The sequence below is a fragment of the Lygodium microphyllum genome, chromosome 21 (assembly GCF_053477565.2).
Source record: "Lygodium microphyllum isolate KBCC chromosome 21, Lygodium_microphyllum_v1.1.10, whole genome shotgun sequence".
NCBI classification, from domain to species: Eukaryota; Viridiplantae; Streptophyta; class Polypodiopsida; order Schizaeales; family Lygodiaceae; genus Lygodium; species Lygodium microphyllum.
In genome coordinates, this window is record NC_141155.1 from 25,860,363 (window position 1) to 25,888,200 (window position 27,838).

At 41.7% G+C, this 27,838-nt stretch overlaps 1 protein-coding gene across 2 annotated transcripts in view; it reads left to right on the top strand.

The window, feature by feature from the left end:
* The window catches only part of LOC148017829 (putative LRR receptor-like serine/threonine-protein kinase At1g67720), a 35,523-nt gene extending 9,574 nt beyond the window's left edge, over positions 1–25,949 (top strand). Inside the window, exons 2-15 of one of the 2 annotated variants that reach the window (XM_087662093.1) lie at positions 6,462–6,984; positions 7,373–7,851; positions 8,014–8,137; positions 8,228–8,299; positions 8,372–8,440; positions 22,152–22,223; positions 22,367–22,438; positions 22,576–22,820; positions 24,036–24,232; positions 24,303–24,429; positions 24,505–24,576; positions 24,666–24,855; positions 25,028–25,160; positions 25,247–25,949. In XM_087662093.1, the coding sequence (XP_087518219.1) occupies positions 6,462–6,984; positions 7,373–7,851; positions 8,014–8,137; positions 8,228–8,299; positions 8,372–8,440; positions 22,152–22,223; positions 22,367–22,438; positions 22,576–22,820; positions 24,036–24,232; positions 24,303–24,429; positions 24,505–24,576; positions 24,666–24,855; positions 25,028–25,160; positions 25,247–25,597 (2,726 nt within the window). In that variant the 3' untranslated portion in view covers positions 25,598–25,949. The remainder of the gene's footprint in view (positions 1–6,461; positions 6,985–7,372; positions 7,852–8,013; positions 8,138–8,227; positions 8,300–8,371; positions 8,441–22,151; positions 22,224–22,366; positions 22,439–22,575; positions 22,821–24,035; positions 24,233–24,302; positions 24,430–24,504; positions 24,577–24,665; positions 24,856–25,027; positions 25,161–25,246) is intronic. The other variant, XM_087662094.1, reaches the window with a different exon arrangement.
* Positions 25,950–27,838: the final 1,889 nt, after the last annotated feature.

Consider the following 27,838-nt stretch of genomic DNA (forward strand, 5'->3'; position numbering starts at 1 on the left):
TTCTTTAATCTCAGGCATGGCCCTTCCATGTGTGCCTCAAAATGGTATAAACTATTATGCTGTCTATGCAGATTGGGCAAGCTGTCACTTATCTATGCGTTCTACAAGTGGAATTGTTTCTTTATCAATGGTTATCGTATTTCTTGGACTAGCAAGAAACAACATTGTGTTGTTGTTTCCACTACAGAGGCTGAATCTGTAGTTGCATCTTTTACGGCTCAAGAGTTAGTATGGCTTCAACAAGTTCTATTGGATATTGGCCATCCTTCTCTCTCTAGCACACCGCTTTGATGTGATAACCAAAGTGCTATTAGTCTTGCTAAAGACTATGTTCAACATAACAATTCTAAACCTATTGTAGTGCATTATTATTATGTTTGATATGAAGCAAAGAAAGGCACAATCATGATTGAACTTTGTCCAAGTGATCACTAGAAAAAGGATTCCGTGCATGTTGACATTTCTTCGTTTTCGTGGGGCCATGTTTGTACTCCCAAAAGCATGGGTGGTGGGGTTGTTTTGGAGCTTGAGACTCACATGGTTGCCCTCTGTTGGTCATTATTTCAAGCCATGTATGTTGGTGGACATCAGTCTTGGGCTGCTATTGTTCATTTTTTTCTTGAGGGCAAGGGAGTTGTGCATTTGAATACTAAAATTCAAGGTTTGTGGTGACATGTGCTCAAAACTGACTTCTAGCTCTTGGTTCCTTCTTTTGTTCTCTTGACCCATTTGGCATGCTCATGGAAATGTGTCCTTTAGAAGGTGAATTGGTATCCGATAGAGGATAGGTTACATGCTAATTCCTTGTAGATTGAGTTGTTGGCTATATCTTAGCTGCTTTCTTGGGAAGGAAAACAAGATGATCACTGCAAGTTCAATTGGATGGCATGCTTAGGCTTGGTTTCTATTGCAAATGTGGCTCTGCTGGTGTTAATCCTCAGACAAACAAGGTGGAAAATCTAGAAAAGCTAAAGTAGAAGACAAAGGCCAAGGCAAAGTGAAACGGAAAACGAAGGCGCGCCAAGAAAAATCTAGAAACGCAAGAAGCGTAGAAAAGTCCTAAATAAGGGAACAAGGCGCACAAGGAAAAGCGCAAGTCAATACTTTTGTAAAAGAGCGCAAGTGCATCATGGTTCAATTCAAGGAGCGCCGGGCTCTCACTGTGCAATTTGTAAATGTAGACGGGCGGTGGAAAGGAAGTTAGGAAGATAGAAGGACAATGGGAAAAATGGCCTAGGCCACGGCCAGCCATGTAAAAAAAAGGGATAAGGGAATGACCGCCCAAAAGGGATTTAGGGTTTTGTATATAAAGTTGAAAAGTAAATGAGAAGCTTATTCTTGTGTGTGGCCAAAAGTGGCTCTCCTCTTCTTCTTCTTCTTTTTCTTCTTCTTCTTGCTTGCTTGAGCTTGTGCTTGAGAGAGGGAGTGTGAGAGTGTGAGGGAGTGAGTGTGTGAGGGTGAGGGACCAGGGAGGAGAAGCTCTCCATCTTCTCCTCTCTTCTTCTCTTCTCTTCTCTTCTCTTCTCTTGCTCGCGGTGATGGAGCTTGGAGCGTGGAGCTTGGGGATGGAGCTTGCTTGAAGCTTGCACTTGAATCGTGGAGCTACCGGAGTGCATGGGAGAGGAGGTAACTTGATCGGCATGGAGGTAAGCTCACTACACCCATAGATATGGATGGCGCGTCGGCTATATGAGAGGTAGCCATTAGTGCTCGGCTTGGAAGGCTTGAAACAATAAGCGGTCCGTAGGTCTTGGCGGTTGAGCGAAAGCTCCCACAGCTGGCTTGTAGTATGTTGATGTGTTTCTGCACAACCAGATGGGTTTTCCATATCCTTGGTGGGTACCGTGATTCGTGGAATGTGAACTCAGCGCATTTGCAGGATTGGCAGCCCTTCCCCATCCCTGATTTAGATCATCCTTGGTAGGAATGGAAACTTGTGGGTTGGCTATGTTTGGAGGGTGCTTCGGTTAACTAGATTTATCACCTCTTAATTAGAGAGTATCATTGGTTGGTGACCAAGGTCAATGGTGTCTTGGGACTTCATAAAAGCAGAGCCTGGTGGTAATTGACTATTTTGGAAGGGTGGATTAATAAATGCAGAGTTTTTCTTCGGAGAATATTGATTGGTGGTCTGTCCCTTACCTCAACCCTTTCTAGGTGCCATATCTCTAATGGCAATTGTTTCTTTTGTACTATTAGTTTGGAATCTTTTCACCACAAATGTATTTTGTGCCCATAGCTAGGAAGATCTAGACTTCCCTTGTCTGACATTTGGAGAGCTATGGTGGGAGCTTTGTTGTGTCCCTCTAATTAGGTCTTTGGCAAGGATGATCACTTCCTTCTACTTTGGATGTTTGGAACTCTACAATGATGGCTCTACCTTAGCTATAGACTGCCCAGTTCAATTGCTTTTGTGCTATCTGTACTTTAGCTAGGTACTATTTGCTGTTCTTAAGCTGAGTGGGTGTGAGCTCATCTACATCATATCTTAGTTCCTTTAAAGAATCTAGTTTGCTTCATTAACTAGATTTTTTGTTGCATTTTTGTGTATTGTAAGCCCAAATGGTTTCCTTTAACCATGATTGAAGGATCTCCGATGTCAATGAAGGGATTGTCCTTGCACACCTTTCTTTGTAATATTTTGTGCTCCGAAACAAAAGTAGTCTTTCTCTATCTCTTCATGCTCTAGGGCCTTGACCTTATCCTATGTTTTCAGCCACTCTGATTTCTTTAGCAGTCCATTCTTGTTGCTGATTTTCTTCAATCTATGTCATGACTTATTTTACTAGAATTTCTTTCTATAGTTTAGATTGCTGTACTTGATGGATGATCTCTGCGTCTCTCAAGTATAAGTAGGTAGAGTCTTGAGCTGGCACTTGCTTGTCACCCTCATCAATTGTGAAAAGGAAGCCTTTTTGGCGGAGAGGCTAATGTAGCTGCCTTTGATCTCCTGATATGCCACGCAGTGGTATGCATAATGATCTTTTGACTTTTATCTCCTCCTAGCAAAGCTGGCATTGGGTGACTGCTAGAGTTTGCTTGCTCCTAAGGTGTCTAGCTTGTCTCAACACGGTGTTAGTGTGAGGACGTGGGAAGTTGGCCAATGAAACACTGAATTTCATAATATAGATTCATGTCCACATGTCTTGGGTCCCCATAGAAGGCCATCTTTGTACCCAAGGGTCACGTTGGTCTTTGCCAAGTCTTGACCATGTCCAGTTTGACTATGTCTAGCTTGATCAGTTGGTTCCTCTCATGACGGCTGAGTGCATAAGGTGTTCCCTCCAAGCTATACTAGAAAAATGGCAGTGGCTTGGGACTTGAGCATGTGTAGCCATGGGGTTTCCTGAGTGTATGTAAAAAGCAGAGTCTCAAACAAGGCCTGGGTCACTATAGGTGCAGCTCCCAGCTTTGCACATACAACTGCATGTTGAATCAAGGCCTTGCTCAGGATCATATGGGAGATCATCATCACTATATGTCAAATAGCCACAAACTTTGTCCTTGGCTCCTAGAACTGCATATAAGCACATCTAGAATCCAAGGTACTCAAGGCTGCATACCCTTGTGCCAATTGGTTCTTAGTTTCCCTCCTCATGTGAAACTGTGGCCTAGAAAAAGTAACCTCTAGGTAGACATAAGATGTCACAATATCCTTTGCTCTGAGACCTGCTGAGCGACCATTCAGCCTGTCATTGTCATCACCTTTCCTTGTCACCTTGTGGACCTGCTGCTATTTGGACTGTTGATGGCTTCAACAATTCCGTTTCGGACCATGTGCTGCTGCTGGAGGCTGTCGTCAGCTGTGTCTAGCAGCCTTGACATGCTGCCATCATTTTGATCTGATGTACTGCTGTTGCTACCCCTACGGAGGACTCCAGACCTCCGTTTTTACTCGAGAAGGTTTGCTGCTTGCATTTCCAGTCTTGGTGGACTGCTACTGCTGCATGTGGGATCAGTATTAGGGTGCAACACACTCTTAGAGCTATTTCCAATGCCTACTCCTACATCAGCTAGCCTCATCCTGGGTCCTCGAGACACAGAGGTTTGAGGTCCCTTTGCATCATTCTTCATTCTTCTATATACTCTTCCCTCATTGAGCATTCATAAGATTGTGGCTTTTTGAGTCATACACTTAGTGTCTTCTTTGTTTGCCCTAGCATTTCCTCAATTGTATGAGCGCCAGGTGCTCTTGATTGACACTAGAGCATTGATTCAAAAATCTTGGCTGTCAAGGGCACACCGAAATACTTTTAGAGGTGTCTCATCCTTCATAGGGCAACGCTCCACGGATCCTGTTTCTCCATCTCTATAGGCTTTGAGGGATTGGCACCCAGGAATTTTACATTCACGAGGATCTTTATCACATAATATGTGAAGAATATTTGGATGTCTTGAGACAGAGATTCGATGGACAATCAGGAGCTGAAATCCTTCCATCCTGAATTCTGCATGTTATACCCCTCCAGCATATTCAGCATAACCTGCACAATGGTTGGGGCTACAAGCTGGGGGACACACTGACATGAGGCATGTTGAGCTATCTCATGTTTTCATATATTCCAGAGTCAGAGTCGTCATGTACGCATGTTTCGTATTCTGTTAGTCCTTCCTTTGTTACTCCCACTAACATGCAGGTTTTGGGCATAAGTTATCACATAGGTTCAAAAGCATACCATTATGTGAACCTGAGAAGAAGAGGTCATAGAGGTAGAAGGACAGGTAACTTCTAAGATGTGCAAGTTTCTTCTGATGAATTTGTGTTTGGTTCACCCTCTCACATTCAAAACCCATCCATCCCACCCTCTTCTCCTATCCTTTCATCTTCCGCTGCTCCAATCCACCGTCCTTCTTTTGACCTATCTTCATCACCTATGCACTCGGGGGTTCCCATTCATTTAGGCATGCAACTCATAAGTGATATCCCTTTCAGCCAGGTGTTCCAGGTGTGATGATGAGAAGAGTTCCACTCCCCAAATCATGCACCCCATTGAGCTCAAATGCTAGGATATTCATCCTATGCGTGTCAAGCCCCAACTATCACTCAATTGACCACAAAGTTTGCAGACATGCTAATGTTTAGTAGGCCCTCCTATTCTATTCTGGCAATTGCTTTCATTTCTAATCACCATGTTGCTTCTGTTTCTATCCACAATGTTGGAATTCCTATGGTGAGCAGTTTGGTGCCGCATGGAGTGCCCATTTATGTTTCGCCTCCTGCACATCCCTCACTCCTTATCCCACCGTGTTGCTCCAGCTGAGCATATGTTTAGTGATAAGTCTTATCTTAATGGTCTGAATTACACAATGTGGCCTAACCTCATGCAGCATATGTTGGATTCCTAGGACTTACAGGACCTACTAGTGCTCCAGAAATTCACTTTTGCAAGTTCACTTGTTTAGCATGACACAAGCCCTCATGACTAAGCCTACAACATACATACTGAATTATTTTGGCACATGATTAGAGACAGTCTCAGAGGATGCCTCAATCATTGTGTGCTGTATTATGAGGTGGCCAACTGCAATAGGGTTTTATAAAGTGTTCAAATTATTTGACCAAGCAACCAAATTGATTTTTCCCAAAACAGTCCAAGAAAGATTACAATCGATTTTATCGTGTATTCTGAACATAGGATAACTGATGATTGACCAGCATGACATGAGACGAGCATCACATCTTTGTGATCCAATAATGTACAAGTCAGTGAAGCTTCAGGATTCTGAATGCAGGGTTTAGAACTCAGCTTAGAAGTTTAGTCTCTCTCTTCTACTTTCTTCTCGTGTTATTTGAGCATAAGTGGGTTGAGAGCAACAGTAGGAACAAACATGCATCTATATTACCCTCAATCTTAGAGTAGGCCTTACTCACAAAATTAGATCTTTTGGTATATAAGACCGCCTTTAGGTTTATGCTTTTCTTTGGTAATGGAGAAAGCACAACAGAAGCTGCTCAGCCATCTACCATATCACTTTTCTGAGATCTGGAAACTGATATGACAATGCCATTGGGTGGCAGTTTGAAAAAGTGTGGTAGAGAGAACCTTCATTCATGAATAACACTGCAGGATGTATCTGGATTGCATGTGTCAAAAATAGAGGCAGGAAATCCGTGTCTCTGGAGACAACAGACACAACCATCAGTAATGTCCAAAGCGTTCTTTAACCCCTCTTTGAATTTTTAGGCTCCTGAAGTGGCTGGTTCATTTTTGTGCTTGGTCCTTATAGTTGGTTATGCTTTATACCTGGCTCCAATGTCTGTGTATATATCATCTATGTCTAGGGCTCCAGCTAAAAAATGGTTTTCAACATCTCCATTAGCTACCTTCTATGCATGTGCAATTGTGGGACATGTTACAAAATAAATTCTCATTCTAGCAGCAGAACTCAGGAAAAACAGAGCTGTCATGTGAATATGTGAAAAAGAGTTGCTGAAGTGTGGTGGCTTTCTGTTCAAACAGGGTTTCTAAGCCTAGATTGTGGATGCCCTGCAAACTACACAGCATCTGAGACTGGAGTAATCTGGATGTCTGATGAGAGTTACATTCATATAGGTGACAGTGCAAATACTACCCTTGTACAAGTTCCTCGCAACATGCAAACAGTCAGATACTTTACCAGCCAAGCCAAAAGCTGCTACACGCTGAATGTTGACACAGGGAATAGATATTTAATAAGGGCAACTTTTGCCTATGGGAACTATGATGGGAAAAATAAGCCTCCAGTATTTCAATACATTATTGATGGGACTGTGGTTGAGAACGTGAATGCAACACTGCTGGTGACAGTCGAAATTATTGTGTTTGCAGCATTGCAGACATTAAGTATCTGTGTTGCCCCTTTGGACCCCGATAGTATACCCTTTATCTCATCTCTGGAACTTCGTATATTTGCTGCCAGCATGTACACTGTTGTCACAGCAGACACCTACTTCAAGAAAGAATACAGAATCAACTTTGGGGCTGTTAAATACTCCTCTATTAGGTGAGTTCTTTCATCCATGCTGAACCTCTTTTATGTAGCTTGACTTCAATAGCATGGAATTAAGATCTCTAGGTCACAGTGATATTAGAACCCTAAGCTCTGTAAGAATTTCATACTACAGGCCCATTTCTTTCAAGGCTTGGGCTTGAATTAGAAGTTTCTAGTACAAGTTCTGTCTTTTAATGCACGAACTTTGGATGTAAAATGGCATTAAATATTGTTTTTTATTCTTAATCAGTGTTAAACTGTCTCCAGTTAAAAATGGCATGGTCATTGTTATTCATTTTCAGTCAGTGTTGAACTGTCTACTGGAGATCTTAGTAGGCCTTTCTAGTATCGCTTGGGATGCTAACTTCCTGATGAGAACTTTTGTCCTTCTTCCTTGCAGGATGCCTTTAGACAAATATGATAGAATTTGGGAATCAGATCGTAAGGTTTTCAAGAGAAACAGGAGTTTGAAAAACTTGAACACAAATTTGTCTGTTACCACAGAAGTTATGGAAAACCCGCCAGCTGTAGTGATGGAAACTGCAGTCACCACAACTGATACTGTATTGCAGCTGTATTTGCCATTATATAGATCATCTGAAAACTATTCCATCTATCTTTACTTTGCAGAAATTGAAAATTTAACACAAGCTCGAACTTTTGATGTTATCATCAATAATATGCCTGTTAAGCAACTGAACCTTGAAAGTGAGGTGGGATATCTGAAAACTTTTGAGTATTCAGGAGTGTTCACCTCAGTATCAGGAGGCTTAGTTATTAATCTCACAAGGACTGGGTTATCCAACCTTCCACCAATAATAAATGCAGCGGAGCTTTACAGCATTGTACCATTCAATAGTGCAACATATCAGCAAGATGGTATGCTATTGACCTTCATTTTTGAAACCAAAATGAGAATTTGGAGATTCTAAGTAAAAACTATTCTTTTCCTCCTTGTTTTAAACTGAGATTTCTCCAGCAATATTCTTGATTAGTTGTTAGGGAGTTAAGAGGTAGTTTGACGTAAAGTTTTACTTACAGTCGATGCAATTTATGCATTCAAGAATACACTCAAATTGCTGCAGTGGACTGGTGATCCATGCCTGCCTTACCCTTGGGACTGGATAGCTTGTAGCTCTGATGTACCACACAGAATTCTTGCAGTGTAAGCATGTATACTTAAGTTTCATCTTCTTATGTTTTATTATGCTGGCCATCTTGTTCCGTATTATTTATTTGCTATTGTCTGCAACAGGAATCTTTCTTCTATGCAGTTGGAAGGTTTCATAGATCCTGCAGTAGCTAACTTATCTGCCATGTCATACTTGTAAGTTTGTCCCATTTTGTTTGCTTGGTTCTGGATTTGTTGATACCTCTTCAATGTTATCTCTTTTGGCAGGTTTCTGGATCGAAATATGTTAACAAGATCAATTCCTGATTTGAGCTCCCTTGAACAGCTCCAATACTTGTAATTTGCTTCTCTTCCCTGCTTTACAGGGTTTTGTCTTTTGTTTTCTTTGATTGAAATGGTGTCTTATACAAAAGTGTTATAATACAGGGATACACGTCTCAGGGTCGGGCGTCTTATAGTATAAGCCTATAGTTCAACACTTCTACCTGATTTTGAGGAAGATATTGGAGATATTCCCTGCTTTACAGACTTTTATCTTGTAGCAAAACTGTCGTATTAAATCAGTGAGCCAAATCATTCAACATTCAGGATTGATTGTAGCTCCAGAAAGCTCAAACACCCGCGAGAGTGTTACTCTCTATCCTCTGGTCTTGTTGTGTGGGGAATCCCTCTCTTGTACATTGTACCACCCTCCTCGGTTGCTCAAATGTATGAATCTCCATCCGGTGCTGATGAGTCACCTCCTTTGAAGGAAACAAGGAGTGGAAAGGAATTGCCTCCACATTTAGACCCAATTCCGCCTTCCTCAATTGACCCTAAACACGGAACACGTTTTGATGCCAATGGTCAATCTCCTTTTTTGAAGGGAAAAGGGAGTGGTACGCTCACACCCTCACAAAGACCATCTTGGCACTTCTTTGCCTAAAAAGAATAGGTTTTGTACATTTTGCCAAAAATCGGGCCATGAAGATGACAATTATCACTCAAAGGCCAAGGGTCTTAGACCCACACCCAAAATCACCTCATCCCTAACTAAGGGTGTCCTACCCACACCAAAGCTGAATCCTATCCCCATTCTTAAACCAACGTTAGCCCCTTCCGACAGTGGTAGTGCCCCTCCAAGGAGGATGAGAGGGGGTCTTCCCTAGGGAATTAGTGTAGTTTCTCCACCCCTTGGTATTCGTGCTCATCCGTGGTTGGCCTTCAGTGCAATGGATCTTGGATCTCCCCCTCAATTAATGCCTCATAGTATATCTAACTAGTTTGGTCCTTACCTTCCCCTAGGCTAGTCTCTTAGGAGTCCTAGGTTATTCTTAAGCACCTCAGGCTAGTTAGGCTACATTAACTTTAGGCTTAGACATATTTTTCCAAGTCTTCCCCAGCTCACTTCCTTCTTTCATTTACTTTAGCTCCATCTCACTCTCACAACATCTAAATCATCTCAATATGAAACATTTGGTATTTTGATTTTTTTCTCGATCTTTTCATGCTATGTTATGTATTTCAGTTAGGTCTAACATTGCAGGTCCTACCTAGGCTAAAGGTTTATTTTTCGGTTCTTGCCTTGATAAGTATTACCTCCATCAACATGGAGACTGAGATAGTATTTTCTCTCTCGAGATCGGGTCTTGGGTATCCTTCTTCTCAGGTTTTGGGTATCCTTCTTCTCTTGGCATTTGTTTTTCTTTCCTTTCAATTGAGGTATTTTAATACTTTAACCATCATTTTCCACACATTTAGTTTATTTTTTCATGACAAGTGGACTGCTACCTTAGTGGTGGTGCCTTCGTATACTTGAATGGCATTTGAGCCATCTCTTGAGGTTGAGTTTCAAGCATGCCTATGACACTTGGTCAACATTGGAGCCATCTCTCGAGATTTAAGTACAGTCCAACTACCTTGGTGGCCGAATTTTCCTTGCTCTTTCAATTGGGGAGGTCCAGATCTTCCTCCTTTATCCATTTGATCTATTTGCATTGTGGATTGATATCGTGGTATTTTTTCAAGTAGCATGGAGTCATCTCTCGAGGTTTAGATTCAGGCTTGCCTATGCGACTTGATCAGCATTCTACAGGTTTAGACATTTGTCTTCGACATTGGCCTTCTTTGCTTGTTGTACCTTCCCTTTGCATTGCATGGTTATCATCATCTTTGTAAAAGGGTGCTTGGGCAAGTGAACAATTTTCCCACGAGGGACATTGTCTAAGTGGCACCTGCTGCATGCACATTCTCATCATGTAGCATTACTCTATTCATCTCATTTTGTAGAGCACCCTTGAGCAAATCGCAAGCTGTTTCCATTGGCGGTTCTTCTACCTCCTTAGGACTACATCTTCCATACTTCTTCACCTTTTTTCTTATCGTCGATACCTTGGAGTGGTCGGGTTAGCTTGTCTGTTTTGTGATCTGTTGAATCTAACCATCCCTTTTTATTCTCTCCCTAGGGCACAATTACTTGGTAGGCCACAAATCATATATTCTCCATCCAAAAAAGAAAAAAGGGTTCATGTAATTGCATCTATCTTTGTAGGTCTTGTAGGCCATTGGGCAGCTGACAAGCACCCTTTATGCCCTAGCCTCTCTCAAGTGATAATTTGGGCTTCCTTGGTAAGATAACTATTGCCTTTGTAGACTTAGTAGGCCACTAGGCAGCCAATGTGCACCCTTTCCTTGGCTGCTTTGGGGTAAAAATGGGTTTGAGATTTTCTTCTAGTCCCTTCTTGATTTCAATTTTGGGCTTGAGAGGGGTTGTTGAGCTAAAAATGCATTACAAACTTATTAGCTCTTTAAAACAATCCCAAAACATGTAAATTACCAAAAGTTTCATTAAATAGTGCATGGTCCTAGAGAGTTTTTGTGTCTCATAAGCAAAACCCTAATTTGGGAGAATCCTTCTACATCTATAAATAGACAGGCTGCCCACCATTCAACTCATTCTTTTGTGTAGGTTTCTCATCCTTGTCTTGCAGGTTTCGGCCATTAACCCTCTTCCACTAGTTGTCCATCCCCCAACAAGATTGTTGCTATGTGGTCTACAATTGTCGTCCAGTCTCCCCCTACTACCAATGATTAGCTGCCATTATCTTCACGCAGTTACATTGTTGCATTTACCAGTTCGAGCCCCAAAACATGTAAATTACCAAAAGTTTCATTAAACATAGTGCATGGTCCTAGAGAGTTTTTATGTTTCATAAGTAAAACCCTAATTTGGGAGGATCCTTCTACATCTATAAATAGCCATGCTACCCACCATTCAACTCATTCTTTTGTGCGGATTTCTCATCCTTGTCTTGTAGGTTTTGGCCATTAACCCTCTTCCACTAGCTGTCCATTCCCCAATGAGATTGCTGCTATGTGGTCTACAACTGTCGCCGGAGTCTCCCCCTACTACCGGTGATTAGCTGCCATCATCTTCACACAGTTACATTGCTGCATTTACCAGTTCGAGCCCCAAAACATGTAAATTACCAAAAGCTTTATTAAACAGTGCATGGTCTTAGAGAGTTTTTGTGTCCCATAAGTAAAACCCTAATTTGGGAGAATCCTTCTGCATCTATAAATAGACATGCTAACCACCATTCAACTCATTCTTTTGTGCGGGTTTCTCATCCTTGTCTTGCAAGTTTTGGCCATTAACCCTCTTCCGCTAGCTGTCCATCCCCCAATGAGATTGCTGCTATGTGGTCTACAACTGCCGCCCCAGTCTCCCCCTACTACCACTGATTAGTTGCCATCATCTTTATGCGGTTACATTGCTGCATTTACTAGTTCGAGCCCTAGAGTCTCGTACGTTTTGGTTTCTAGCCTATTGCCCTTCCATTTCCAGCATCGGTCTAATTTGCATTGCATCTATAGTAGGCCGTTTGTGTGTTTTCAGCACTTTCTTTCATCAGTCTCTGCTCTGATTGGTGAGATTGCACTTGGGATTTGTCTCTGGTGGATAACACATATTGATACCTCCCTCATCCCACTCCCACGAGAGATACTGGTTGTTGGACAGCTCTGCCCTTGAGCATTTTGTACATTCTCTCGTTCATTTACAATAGACTACTTAAAACGAGTCTTCCTCCTTGGATAGGGTAGTAAAAATTAGATTTAATAGTAAATACATCAAGTAATTAATTCACATAAATTGAAATGCACACTTTACCTCTTAAATCTTTGACAATGAACAACCTATTGGCCCCAAAACTGGTGCTCCTTTCGTTATTTCTTTATCTTTTATTGCAAATGAATGGAGTACAACTGAGATTCACCGTTCCCCTCCACTAATTAAGGTGCTACTTGCTGTCATTAATGACTAACAAGCCTTCAAACCAAATTTCCCCTTGGTTTGCTTGGGGAATTGGCATTCACCCTGATCCTTGAGAGATAAATTTAGCCCCAAATTGAAATTGGTTGGCTGGCCTCTTGAATCTCCCTAAAATTCTTAAATTTCACTTGTTAGAAATCCAAGTCTTAGGCCTTTAATTTTGAGCATGTATCCTGAGCCAATTGTCAAAACTCTAAATTTTATTGTAAATTAGGGTTTACAGTAGAGATTGATCGAACTCTCTTTCTCTAATGACTCAAGTTGCTGGAAAATTGCGAGGGAAGTTGCAAAATGGCTTGAGAATGAGAGAGAATGCTGTAGAGAGAGAAATTTCAAATTTTCTTATTAAAAACCACCTACAATTTGTTGTTGCCCTAATTAGGAGAGTTCAACTTGGAATCGCCTTCAATTTAGGAGCCAAAAATGGATGTTGCTAGCCTCCAACTGTTGTTGCCTACCTATTTTGGCTCTTTTGGTGTTGCTGCCTACTGTTGTAGGCCTTCAAATAGTTGTTTCTAGATTTTGGGCGGGTGTCCAATGCTGTAGAATAGTTCAGCAGCCTCTCCTCCGTCTCCCAACAACCTCCTCCTCTCTCACAATGGCTAGAATACTTCCACTAGTCTTGAAAAACGTTTTTCTTACTTGTATGGGCAAGTTTTGCCAAGTGATAGCCTTCTAATCCCATTTTCTAACATGATCCAACTTATTAAGTTAAATTTTCGGAATATTAATTCTGAAAATCAATTATATAATTAATCTAGTGCTCCAAAAATTAATGTCGTTAGCCAAATAATTGAATTGGCTAGGCCAAATTGTCTCCTAAGTATCCTTGAGTAGTCATGGACCCTTAGATTGACATTACTTAAGTAATTAATGTCTAGTCTCTAATGTCAATGATTGACATTAGCGGCTAATCAATTGGTCTAGGAAATCTGACACCAAGTATCACCTAGTACTTATCAAGTATAACTTATTACAACTTTTGCCTTTGGCACCAACTAATATCTTGGGGTTTTGGATTCCACACTATGAAATAATTGATGTGCATCTCACACGTGTAAGTCACATTTGTATATTTGATTAACTTTTAATCAACAAAGCAAAGCAATACAATTTCACATCCTCGTGATAGAACACCCCCTTGAAATCCTTGCAATCGTCCTCGATCGCATTGCAAAACATGTGAAAGCAAAACATACTGTGCTAGAATTTTCCAAAAGGTATCATAGTAAAAGCAAGACTGGCCACTGCTGTTGAACCATGCTAATGCCAAACAATTGCTGAAAATTTCCAGCCAGCAAACATAAAACATAAGATTCATAAAGAATCTAATACTGTTGCTAAAAACCCATAGAATGCATTTCTCATAAGCATATTTGAATTCCTCAAGCATTTCACCACAAAAATGCCTTAACAAGCTCACATAAAAGGCATTGTGTATCTGCTAGTGTTGAGGCAATTTTAGTCTATAAGCTATCGTTGATCCTCACCAACACTTGAAAGGGTCCATAGTGTCTCATACTCGGCTTTGGATATAATCTCTCTCTACTTTTCATCTTTATTAGACTTGCCTTTTCAAAATGTAGCAACACATAATTGGCCTTTGCAAAATGAAAGCACATCTATGGCTATCAGCTGCTTTCTTTTGCTTCTCTTAAGACCTCTAAAGAGCATATTGAATTTTTGTATAGGTTGCAACCATGCTTTCTACATACCAATCAATGTCATTTGTGTGCAAAATAGGAGATACTTTCTTACCACCTTCCACAATCTCATATGAAGCTTTGCTAGTGGAACTATGCACTATATTATTGTATGCAAACTCTATGACAAGAAAATGTTTCTCCTACTCTGACTTATGCTTAGATACATGGTGTCTCAGGAGATCAAGCACTGTAGAATTTGCCTCTTTTAACTAACATCTATTTGCATATGGAAAGACGATGAAAATTTCAGCATGGTATCCATATTTTCAAATAGCCCCTTTCCAAATAAACCGGTCATTTGAGGGTATTGATCATTGATAATTGACTTTGGCATGCCATATGATTAGTCTTTAGCTTCTTTCTCGCCGAAATGAAATGGTTCTGCTTACTGAACATGCAAATAATGGCCCATATCTCATCATTCCTTGTAGGTGTCCTAGGAAGCTTAAATGTAAAATTCATAGCAATGCTTTGCTACGGTATCATGAAGAGAGGTATTTTTGAAACGTTACTTAACATGTGGATTAATTTTTAATCACATGGTCAAGTAAATGTTGCACATGTGAGGTGTAACTGGGATTAGAGTAAATTTACGAGCCCAAGACTCAAGGAAATCATGGGATGTCAAAGGAAAAAGTTACTATAAGTTTGCTGTATAGGTACTTGGTGGTATCTAGTTTCAATTGTTAGCCTAGGTCATTCATTTGGCCATAAGTATTAGTTGGTGACACGAGTCATTTTATGGTACCTAATGTCAATCTGATGGTCAAACATGATGCAGAGACATTTGGGAATGGAAGTTGTCTGACCAATTTATTTATTGGCTAGTTAGATTATTTTTTTGGACACTAAAATAATTATTAGATTATTTTTTTAGTATTTAAAGATTAAAAATTAATATTTAATTATAGATAATGTTGGAAAAATCATTTGGAAAGACTTGCCATTTGGCAAACTTGCCCATGAAGGTTGGTGGGAGGCTAAAGAAGAGAAAAAACGTGACCATTCTGCTGTTGTGAATTGTGGGGAGCTATTGGAGCTAATTGGGATTATTTTTCCTCCATTTTTCAGCACAAAAGAGTAGGTTAGTTGTAGGTGACAACTCTTGGGGACCCCAAATTGCAGCCGACAACATCTGTTGACAAAAACATTTATTGCAGCGACAACAAGGAGAGGGTTCTCAACAATAGGCGACAACATCTACAGGTGGTTGAGACAAGGCACTAGGAGTAAATGACCGATTTTCTTCAGTTCTTCGCAAAGAAAGTCTGAATTTTCTCTCTCCTCAGCATTCCTCTCTTATCTCCCCATCTTTCTATAGCCTTGCTCCAAATATTATAGCACTAAGATCACGAGAGACTGATAAATTTTTGATTTCTCTGTTGTAAACCCTAACTTGCAGTAGAAGTTAGGGTTTAGTAGCAACCTCAGGAAGCGTGCGAAAAATTGGAAGCTCCAAGATTTGGATTCAATTGGGTTGAAGCTATTTTTAGTTAAATTCAAGTGGAGGGACTAGCAAATCAATGAATTTGGAGCATTTTTCATCTCCATCAAAGCAGGTGAAGGCCAATTGACTACTTGAATTAAGAGGCAAATCATATTGAAGACTTGCTAGTCATTTTGGATAGCAAGGGGAGTTGGAATACCGAAAGGGATTGGGAAAATCCCATTGTACATCCACCTCTTCTTCAATTAAGTTAAAGAAATTCCGAAAGGAGTGCTAGTTTTGGGGCCAATAGGGTGTCCATTATCCAAGATTGTGAGTTAATTTGCATTTCTCAGTTTTGTAATAAATAGTGTTGGTGTAACTAAGTTGTAATCAGAGAGTTACCACCCATCCATGGAAGAAAGGCTGGTTTCATGGTTTCATTGCCGAGATACCATTAAATCCTTTGAATTGATGGGCCTGTGGCACTTGATTACAGCCTATTACATTAGTGCTGAAATTGCTCTTAGCAGTGAATTACAGCAAGCATGTCTTCACTGGGTGATATGGGATCAAGTGGAGAGGATGCATCACTCCTTGGTTAGTCATGTGGTGAAGGGGAAAATGCAATGACTGATGTTGTGCATGGTTCTCAATATGGATAGCAAGTTGAAAATGTGGAAAATGACCCAAATGTTGGCACTTCGATGCGTAAAGAGATTGATCACCAGCAAGGGGTGAATTTGATGATAGATTTAAGGATCGAATGCGTACAAAAGCAAATCTTTTTTTTGAATTTGCAAAGGATTCCCAGTTTTCTTGATTTGTGAATGCCCTAAGGAAGTACAGCAAAGGCAAAGAGAAGAAGACACCTTCTATAGCTTTGGATAGCCACAAAAACCAAAAGAAATGCCTAAGCCTTCTTTGGAAGAGCCCAAAATGCATGATGAGCACAAAAAATTGTTGGTTCCCGTGGGGCAGCAAGTGCAAATGCATGGCCAACTTGGTAGTGCCAATCCATGTGAATATGGACATCAAGGTAATTATGCACATGCAAGTATGGGACAACAAGGATACTTTGGTAGTGCTACTATCTTTCATGCTATGGTTGGAGAGGCACCACATATGGGAATGTATGGCTCAAATCCATATGGTATGTAGCAGCCAATGCATGGCTCACAACATCCAATGTATCCGGGTAATGCAAGTGGAATGCTTGATCTCATGTATGGCAACATGGGCATGATGCATGGGGCACAAAGCGAGCCACATGGATATGTATATGCACCCCCAAGGACTGTTGGAGTAGAAGGATTTGGTGCTGGTCATGTACGAGGATCTAATAGTGTTGGTTATCATGTAAATACAGCAAATGTACCCTTTTTGCAACAACCTATTTATAATAACTTGACTTCCATAGGTCTGTTGAAGGACTATGATGAAGGTGGCAAGTGTAAATTTTGAGCCTTTTAGTGGTCCACAAGATAGACTGAAAGCACTTGTTTATATTCAGTAGTTTGATGCAGCCTACTTTGGAGGCAACTTCATAGAGGCATCTAAGATACAAAAGGTAGCCACATTTTTGAAGGAAAATGCATTGTAGTGGTGGTCTACACTTCTTATTCAAGGGAAGTCACCTACCACTTGGGTCTAGCTCAAGCAGATGTTTGCTTCAAATTGGTTGATAAGTACCTTTGAAGTAGACATTATGATACCTTGGAATTAGTTGAATTCCAAAGATTGTAAGAACTTGGATCAATATAATCAGAAGTTTTGGGATGCATTGCTGCCAATTACTTCTTATCGCACAATACCCCTCCATGAGGAGGTGGAGAAGTATATTTGTGTTTTGCCAAAGGGTATTCAGGATTTTTGCATTAATTCTAATGTCTTCAGCATGTCTTAACTTATAGAAATTACTACTAGGCGAGACATTGTTGCATGGAAAGGATGCACGATTCCAAGATAGTGATACCAAGCCTCACGTCACTGAGGCCAAGGCTAAGAAAAGGGTAGATCTGAAAATAAAGCTGAAAATTAGGGCAGATCTGAAAATAGGACTAGAAAGAGAAACAGATTGTGGAGAAAGAGTGGGAAAAATGATGCACAATGTAAGGAGCTGATGGTTGCAAATAAATGCTTTATTTGTGAACGCTATGGATGGGCTCGAAAAATAATGCTCAGATGTGGGACCTCGGCTCCAGCCCACCAGTTAATATCCATCATGCACCCTGGCCACTGCTGGGAAAAAAGTGCTAGTCCTCCTTCTCCCATCCACTGGGAGATGTGGTTTGCAACCTAGCCCTTCACCTCCTCCTCTATCAATGTCATTGTCCAGTCTCCTGAATGAGAGGTCTGAAAGAAGAAAGCATAGTTTGGTCCATCCGATGGTGCTAGTAAATGGGCCTTGATGCTCCTTGACTTGCAGACCACGAAGATCTCCATCTCTAGAGGTAGTGGAAACTCTCAGTGCTCCACAACTCTCAAATAAGACCACGGGCCACTGCGGAAAAACTCTTGGGGGAGCAATTGTGCCTGTCGAGGGAAGGTGTGATGGGCGGCTGGACCTGATGAGCTGGTGGTTGTGTGGGAAGGGGGGGGGGGGGGGGCACATGTACTAGGTGAAGATCGGGGGGGACTGATCCGCAGGGGAGAAGGTGGGAAAGTGGACGAGTAAGGGGTGGTGGGGTGATCAAATGTATGAGGCAAGTGTGAGGGGGGGCGAGTGGCCCCGGAAGGGGGAGGTTGTGGAATAGGGTCGGGGGGGGGATCCATGAGGGGATGGGGGGGAGGGACATGGGGGCTGGGGGATCTCGGGTTGGGGGGGGGGGTGGTTTTGAGACACCTTAGTGGGTGGAGGCTTGTGATCCTGTTGGGTGGGACGAACACGGGGGCGGGGGGGGGGGGGGGGTTTTGAGACACCTTAGTGGGTGGTGGGGGTGGAGGCTTGTGATCCTGTTGGGTGGGACGAACACGGGGGCCGGGGGGGGGGGGGGGGGGGGGGGGTGGTGCGGGGTGTTTTGACGGGGGGACTTGTTTCCTGCACTCTTGCTCTCTACTACAATGGTTGTGTCTGAGGGCCCTCCCTGCCGTCTCCGTCTCTGTCGTCGCTGGACCCATGTGAAACCGTCAGCATCCACCTGTGGTTCTGCTGGCTGAGCCACCTTGGCTCCAAAGCATGTGCAGTCTACTGCCCGATGCCCAAAGTCATGGCATTGTAGGCACAATAACCTGCTACCCAAAAGAGTGTCTACTTGCCTCAATCTCAAGAAACTTGGGTATGTTCTTTGTATCTTTTAGAGCCACCCATACCTTCGAGACTCCTGCGTTGTCGCTTCATTTGCGAAGAAGGGAGGAAGAACTGTGTCGAAAAGCCGTCCAAAGTCCTCCATTAACTGACGATACTTAACCGCTAGTCCAGGGAATAGAAGGGTGACTAGGTGTTTAGGAAACCTATTGTGGAGCGCGAACTCCTCCACTATGAAGCCACTATACCAGGGAACCATGTAAATGACCCCCTTCGTGGAGGCATAAGGTGAGCTATCCACTAGCTCGTGGGCTGCATCCACGGAGGTGAGTCGAACCATGAAGATCCCCTGACCCATGAGAGCTGCCTCCACAATTTGTGTTGTGTCAATACGTAGCGTGGAGTGAAGCTAATCCCGAAGCTAAGCCTTGGATGGAGAGTGTCCTACAGCCTGTCCATAGATTGCTGTTTCTTTCAGTTCCAATTCTGTGGCACGGACAGAAAGGAGCTTTTTCTCAGAGAGGATGACGCGCAAGGTGTTTATGGGGGGCACCTCGCAAAATGCTCGGCGTCTAACCAAAGGTTTCCATTGCATGTCACTACTGGGGGCTACCAATCTAGGTGCTGTGATACCGGGGGGAATGTTGCTGCAGACGGAGGGAGCAATGAATGCTAGTAGTATGAACGTGCAGCATAGGATGGACGCATTGGAGCAGTCAACTGGGGAGGTCTTTTGTGCGTAAGGCAGAGGGCGGAACCACCACTGCAGGTCTATGGTCAAGGGGCGACTGTCTCTTCCTATGCCCTGCAGGGGTTCCAGGACACAGCAGACAGGCGGGCTCTGCAGGAGCTGCAGGACAGGGGGCTGCAGATTAGAGTTGCAGTTCCCATGCTCTCACTCTTTCTGTCTGTTTGGTCCAGATGCTGCCTACTGCTACACACAGCAGGCCTAGGGCAGAAGCAGCGGGACGTGTTAGGGAACTTCCGGGCAGGAAGACGCAGAAAAAGGGGCGCCCAAGCAGGGTGTAGATCAGGTCAGTGGAGTCAGAGACCAGCGCACAGACCTTTAGGCACAGTGGCAACAAATAGGCACTCCCTCTCTCCGTGATTCTGTGGCACAATGCGGGAGGATTACTGCAGGGCAGCGCATGTGCAGGTCAGGCACAGTGGCAACGAACAGGTGGTCCCTCTCTCCCTAATTTTGGTGGAGGTGATGGTGGGTTTGGTTGCTGGTGGCACAGTCGTCAAGTGGCAGAGCAGGGGGTAGCACAGCCCAAGTAGCACAGGCACACTAGCCTTTCATGCAAAGGTCTTATTTGAGATACTGTGCTTTCTACATTGACTTGGTACACCCCCATGAACTTGTACGATCTAGCCTAGCCTTTTGAGTTGTTACCATAGCTAGCTTAGGGTGCTGGTATTCATAGGTTGAGATTTGATTTGGGCATAGTTGTCAGGTATGAAAGGCATGATACTGTATGGTATGATAAAATATAGTACTAAATGGTACCTCAAGATTTTATAAGGTACATAATGATATTAGTCTAGGGAGGGAAAAAAAACATCTTGGGTATTTTGGACTAAAGATGATAGAATGAATGTTTAAAGTCTAAATAGCAATACTATTAGAGTATAGAAGATGATTAGGGTAACATGCTAAAACCTCTATGGTATACGCGTCATGCGCAATATGCGCTACAACATACAGCTACAAATACATAGATGGGATTCGATACATCATACATAACGATCATACAAATAAGAGAAGTGTAGGCTTGAGAGAGAGAGAGAGAGTGTGTGCGGGGGGGGGGAGGCTGAGGCTTGAAAAAAGGGGGGTTGGGGGGGTGTGGCAAAAAATGCCCTATTTGTTCGTACAAAATTGTACAAATACATACCATACCATATGGTATGGACCAGTCTGTGCTACGTACGGAGACAATCCTTGTTTCAGCATGTTAGATCTAGCTTAGGCAACCTTCCTTTCTTTTGTCCAAGTGATGTAGGTATTGGGATCTTGACATTGTTTTTTTTGGGGTCTCATAGGCCACTTTGGCCTCTTTAGAGACATTTATGTAATCTGTCTCTCTATCTCTTGAAGGGGCAGGAAAGACAACACAAGAACCTAAAAGATCTCATTGTCCATGAGGCACTGGAGGAAGAAAGGGGGAAAGTGATGGTGCTACACATACAAGTGGTAGGTTTGGAGGAGGAGAAATCACCACTTAGTGATGCCTCATCCTTGTGCTCCATGCTTGGAGTGATGGACAAGACCTTCATGGACACATGGTGCAGAAGAAAAGATCGAAGTAAAGAGAGCATTGATCCTGAAATTTCCTGACCGAACTAACCAAGAAGCTCTCTTCAGAAGGACAGGAGCTATGAAAGCTAAGAACATTATATATGGGAGATGATCTTACTAGGACAGAAGTGCTATACGGAGTCCTACATGTAGCAGATTTGACAAGCTTGAGAGGCAGGAAAGTGAGCAATGCACCGGGATGAGTGCATACACATCTCATTGGGACAACCCCCACTTGACCCCAAACAGGGGTGTATGACCTATGAGACCCCGCTTGAGACCGCCATTTGGAACTCTAATGGTTTCATGAGGACAGATGTAGGCGTATTTCCAGAGACATCACTAACTGTGACCTTGTGCTGTACATGGAGTCCCACTGGGAGAGCAGCTTCCAGTAGTATCTGGATACTGATGGGAGTGTGCAAGTCTCATCATCATTGAAGTCTGTGTAAGAAGCAATGGCTATTGTTTCTCTTGCTGCATCCTTTTCTTATTGTAGCATTACTTGATTATATGACCAATTCTTGTGCAATAGCTGCATTTTGACAGCTTGTTCTACCTGTAGAATTGCCATCTAGATTTATTCCTTTCTCCTCCCTCACACAACTTTCTTTCCATCTCTATCCCTCATTTCTATCTTAGTTCCACGTTATTCTCATCCAGTTGGGATTTGCACACCAAGTTTTGCAAAAAAGAAGGGAATACCATAATCAACCCTACGGATAATTGGCTTTCAAGTTTATAGACACATTGATTAGACGTAGATGGGAGCTTGATGTAGAAAAGGCACACATTCTTACCGTTTCCTGGATTTTTTGTTTCTGACTGAATTCACTTCTACTCGTTACTTGTAAAAATATATACAGTTTTCTTTTACTTTGCTGTCCACTTGTATTCCTATAGCTTACTCAAGTACATGTCTGTAATAATGCAATTTTAGCAAGATCACTTCGGTACATTCCTTTACCAGGATGGAATTAGACATGCATTGAAGTGTCCTTTGCACTGAAGGTTAGTTCTTTTTTATGTTTCAATTAATAGTTAACACTCTTGGCAGGCATTTGCAAGATAATAGACTTAGTGGTCACATACCAGAATCTCTCGGCACTCTTCCAGATCTTCAACAATTGTGAGTATGTTACCAAATTCTTACCATGTCAAAAACAAAATATTCTCAATGTTTCTAGTTGTTCATTACGTTGGTAGATTATCTCACTGAACTGATCAACGCTTGAAACTGCCAATACTTGCATGGTGCTTTTAATCTGATAGGTATTTGGAAAATAATGATTTGGATGGTCTTCTTCCAGCTGGATTGGAAAATCGAACTGGTCTGGATATAAGGTATTTCTGGTTGCTGATCAAATTCATGCTTTTGATGCCTTACTGTTTCTTCTGGAAAAAGCTCTTCAATGCACACTATGTTTCGCTTGTATATATGATTTAAATTCAGCCATGTCTATTACAACACAATCCCACAGGGTTAATGGAAATCCTCTTTTGTGCACCTCAAATGGGACATGCTTTGTCCCCCAACCATCAAACACGCCATCATTTGGACCTAAGGAATCGATGAGAAATACTATGGTTTCAAGCAGGAATATACTAGCGGGGGCCTTGATTGCAACTTCTTCAGTTTTGCTTGTTGCCTGTGCCTTTATTGTCATTTGGAGGCGAATAAAACAGAATTCAACAGCCAATGACAAATTCACTGCTTGCCATGCGGGTACTTTATTTCACCTCATGTTAGCCTAAGCTTTGAGATAATAAATTGTGTCGTAAAGCATAGCATGCAGACTATATTTGTGAATGTATTAGGAAATTGACAGAGAATTCTAAATCTTTAAAGTAGACATACACAACACCTACAAATTTCACATTCCCTACATGGTTATATAATTTTAATCTGAGCTTGAATATTAGAAAATGTTGATGCTGAATAGAGCGATCCTTGAACCTCCAGTTTAGTTAGGCCCTTGTAAGGTGAATGTTCTCCTTTCAGTAGGCCTATGTTAACATCTTGTTTTCATATGTGTACCACTTTAGTCAAGAAAGAACATACAAATTTCATTGATTTCCTCCTTTCTAGAACTCTGTGCCTTTGATCTTACTTCAGTTTCATGTGGTTTTCTTGTATGATGTACTAGTGAACTTTGTAACCTAATCTCATAGATTTGCTTGGCCTTTTGTCAACTCACTTTTCATAATAGCACTCCATTTTTTATGCCTTTTCATGCATTGAAATTTAAAAGCTCTCTCACCATCAGAGATGAGAACCTCCCCTTGGTGGACTCCATGTCTTGGCCCACCCCAGGACAGATATTCTTACTAAGAGGAGGGTACATCATTTCTAGAGAGTTATATTGATCAGGGTGGGATCCTACAGGTTAGCTGAAGGATCATTGAGAGATCATTTTGCACATGATGGTAGCCTATACTTGCAGGCATCATAGTTAGTCATTCTCATTTTCATTTTTGTTCTCCAGTCCAGATGAGACGATCAGATGTACTCATTTCTTTTTCTCAGAGGCCATTTTGGCTTTTTGGAGATGTTACACTCTTTTTTATAAGTAACCTTCTGCAGGCTCCTCCCCCTCCGAGGGAGCTTCCAATTTCCCTACACTGAGTGGGGATTCGAGATGTTACACACACACACACACTCTCTCTCTCTCTCTTTTGTCTAGACCACATTGCATCTGGTCTGGACACCATGTTGCACTTGCCAGCTATGTACTATTTACTTTCTATATGGTTAGTCATAGCATTAGATGACATTTCTTTTTGGGACTTGGAAAAGTTCCCTGACTTTCAGATGTAACATTCTGGTCTTATAGGCTGATTTGGCCTTTTATAGACATTAATATAACTCTCTCTCTCTCTCTCACGCACACACACACACACAATACATAACATTTTACTTTGAAGCTTGTCTTGTTGACAGTGAAAATGTGCAGTGTGAGAAAAGTTTACCTGTTTGAACCTGAGGACATAACTGCAGCCACAAATAACTTCTCCACAAAGATTGGTGAAGGGGCTTTTGGATCTGTTTACTATGGGAAGTTGAAAAATGGCCAGGAAGTTGCTGTCAAAGTTAATTCTAGAACATCTTCACAAGGAGACTCTGAATTTTTCAATGAGGTGAGAACTTTGTAAATGGATGCAGCTCTAATGGAGTTTCTCTTTTAACATTCTTGATGTGCCTACTCAGGTGGAATTTCTGTCCAGAGTGCATCACAGAAATGTTGTTGCACTTATTGGTTGGTGTGCTTCTTCAGAGAATAAAATTCTGATTTATGAATACATGGAAGGTGGAAATCTGGAGCAGCACATTTTTGGTATAGTAATTCCCACTTTCTCTTATTATAACATCTTTCAGTGGCCTTGTAGTCATCCTTTGAAACTTATTGCAGCTTATGGTGCATCTTCCACTTACCATTTGCCGTGGAAGCAGAGATTGAGCATAGCTGTTGATGCAGCAAAAGGTGTACAAAGTGGTGGCCTTGGTATTTATTAGAAGCAGTTGATATTTTATGTTTTAGGTCCGAATTGACTCTCCTGGTTATGTTGCTAGGCTTGTTATATTTACATCAAGATTGTTACCCTTCAATTATTCACCGGGATATAAAGAGCTGCAACATCCTGCTCACCAAGGACATGGTTGCCAAAGTTGCTGATTTTGGTCTTTCAAAACTTGGACCTGGTGATGGTTTCTCTTATGTAGTCACTGATGTAAGAGGCACATCAGGGTACCTCGATCCAGAGTAGGTCCAGCTAATCTCACCAGGGGTGTGATCATCTATGTGCACATGCTTGTCTATGTTGCTTGTATGTGTGCATATGTGTTTAGGCCTGCATGTGATTTCTGCACACATGAAACTGCATGCATTCGCATGTCTTCTTGATGATCTCACTGAAGTAAGGTCATCATTTCAGATACTTCGAAACAAAGCAGCTAACACAGAAGAGTGATGTTTATAGCTTTGGAATTCTGCTGCTTGAAATAATCTCAGGGAGGGAGCCATTGATGAGTGGTTCAAGTCAGACACACATGAAGCTCTGTGACTGGGTTAGTGCAGTAAAGTTAAGCATCTCCCAGAGCAATCTAGAAATTTAAAACTCTCTAAATATTCTTGATGTGGGAAATGGTTGCAGGCTAGAGGGCTTCTACAAGAGGGCAGGATCCTGGATGTGGTTGATCCAGCAATGGGAAGGGACTACAATGAAGAAGCCATGTGGAGAGTTGCAGAAATCGCGATGGCATGTGTAGAGCCAAGTTCAGTGCATCGGCCAGTAATGGCAGATGTCTTGCAAGAGTTGCGAGATGCCCAAGACCTTGAAGGGGGCAGGCTCACTGCATTCCAACAATCTCCATCACCACATTGGAGAGGTAATTTTCCACATCGGCAGTCTGACAAGATGCATCCGCAACACCATTACTCTCAGCCTATTTACTCCAAGAATGCTGCACCCAAAGCACCCCTCAAATCAAGAAGCACCACCTAAGTTGCCAAAACTTACAGAGGACAGATTAGTAACTCCTGTAACCTATCAGTTTGGGATAAATTATGCAGGCTTGAAACAAAGGCTTGTTCTAACAGTGGCACCCTAGCTACTCCAAATTTGGGATCTCCCAACTTATTTCATCAATCTGCACAAAACCCATGTTATTGGGAGCAGAAAAAGCTTCACTATAATTCATGCTGACCAAACCTAATCTACTGACACTCCTCCAACAGCTCGTAAAGTGTGTCAACTTGTACAAAAGCGTTTGCTAATTTGAGACTCAACTTGAGTAGGATACAAGTGAGGGTTCCAATACTCATTTGACAACCTGACTTGATTAATGGGCACAAAGGCAATCTATTCAGTTTGATTACATGTTAAATCTATTGTTCAGGTCAAGATTTTCTAGAGCAATGCCATAATTTATTGCCTGTTCTCTTTTTAACTATGCAAAAATTAGATTAAAGTTATATTTACATATGAAAAATCTTGGATAAACAGATCTGTGATGTAACAGACAGGACCACTCAAAAAAGAGGAGATGCATTAGCACTTCCAATCTTTTTACACACTATTGTGTAAACTGGAACAGTCTTTCTTGAACCTCTAGAGGCTACTATGATCTTCTCCTTCAGCTTGCCAGCAGAATCCATAAACCCATCAGTCCCATTGAAGGAGGGCTACTCCTAAACACCCTCAACTTTTTGAACCTTCATACAAACCTATTAAGGACTTACCTAATGAGATTCCGAGCTTTGAAGACTCTTCATTCCCAGAAAACCAACATCACCGAAGAAAGCAATCTTCATATTCAGACTATGAAAGAGTCTTGCACCTCTCATCCACTTATTTCCATTCGCCAAGCAACTTTGACCTCTTGACATTCCTAGAACAGGTGTTTTACAGCTTCATCCCTCTTTCTACAAAGAGGACATATTTGTGAGATTCTCATCCTCTTGATAACCCTGTCTTGGGTAGGGACCTTATTTACTAGAACCTTCCACAGCACCAGGTTCAGCCTTGCTGAAGGTGTAGCTCTCCAACCACAGCTTACCTTCCCTGTGTGAAAGCCCCTTTTCTTCTTGAGATTCCAAAGAGTTTTTCCAATAGAAGAGACTAGAAACTTAGCCACCTTCCAACTTATTAAGAGCCTCCAAAAACCAGTTTTCTTATTCATCATTGAGAACAGATTCTATGGAGGGGTAAAAGTTATTGCTGATCAGCATCTCAAATATCCAACCATTTTCTCACCCTTTGCCATAAATTTCTTTGGAGACCGTAGGATGGGTTGGTATAGGAGAGAAGGGAGGATCACAAGCGTTAGAGAAGGTCCAAATACATTGAAGCAAAGAGGATCATCCCACTTGGTATTTTCCAAATAGAAAATCCAATAGGCAATTGGGCCATCTTGATTTTCTTTTGTTTAGACAATAGAACGCCAATCACTTCAAATATTTATTTGATTGTGGATTATCTATACATCTAACAAATTCCATTTTCCCTATGAATATCAATGCAATCTTTTAAGTAAGATATTGAAGTGTCAAGTGTATGCTTAGGAACTATGTAATTATAACTTGCAGTAATGTTTTAGTTCAATTTACCAAATTCTTAAATTTGAGTTAAAAGTCACACATAACAATTATTGGACTCGTTCATTGTGGGGAGAAATGTGTATATAAACAAGATTTTAGAGCAACAAGAAGTTGAACCATACAAGTTTGGGCATGATGACCTTGTATGCACAAAGGTTGGAAAATGTAATGTCATCAATGATGCACATGTTGTGTTATTTGACTAACCATTATGCATCATCTTTTCTTGGAAAGCTATTGTTTCTAGCTTTCAAGTGACTTTTAAAATGTATCATCGCTAGTATTCCAATGCCAACCAAGAGGGACTATCAGGGAGCTTTGCCTTAAAGATCCAAAAGCCTAAAGGTAATTGAGATGGCTCAATTTAGATCGAGTTCAATTCACTTAAACAAATAGAAACACAATGGACTAGGGTAAGAAGGCCAATTGTGGTGTCACAAGGCAAACACCTTGGGATTAGTAATGTAACAAAAAAAAGGGAATATATGGAGAATCTTACTTAGGTGTCACTCATTGATTTACTAAACAATGTTACATTATTGGCTCTTAAGTGTGCCATTTGTTAGCAAGATTGTCAGCTCGTGTGTTTGTGCATGGCAGTTGGATTAGATACACTAGTCATTATTTAGGCATTATTTTAGTGAAT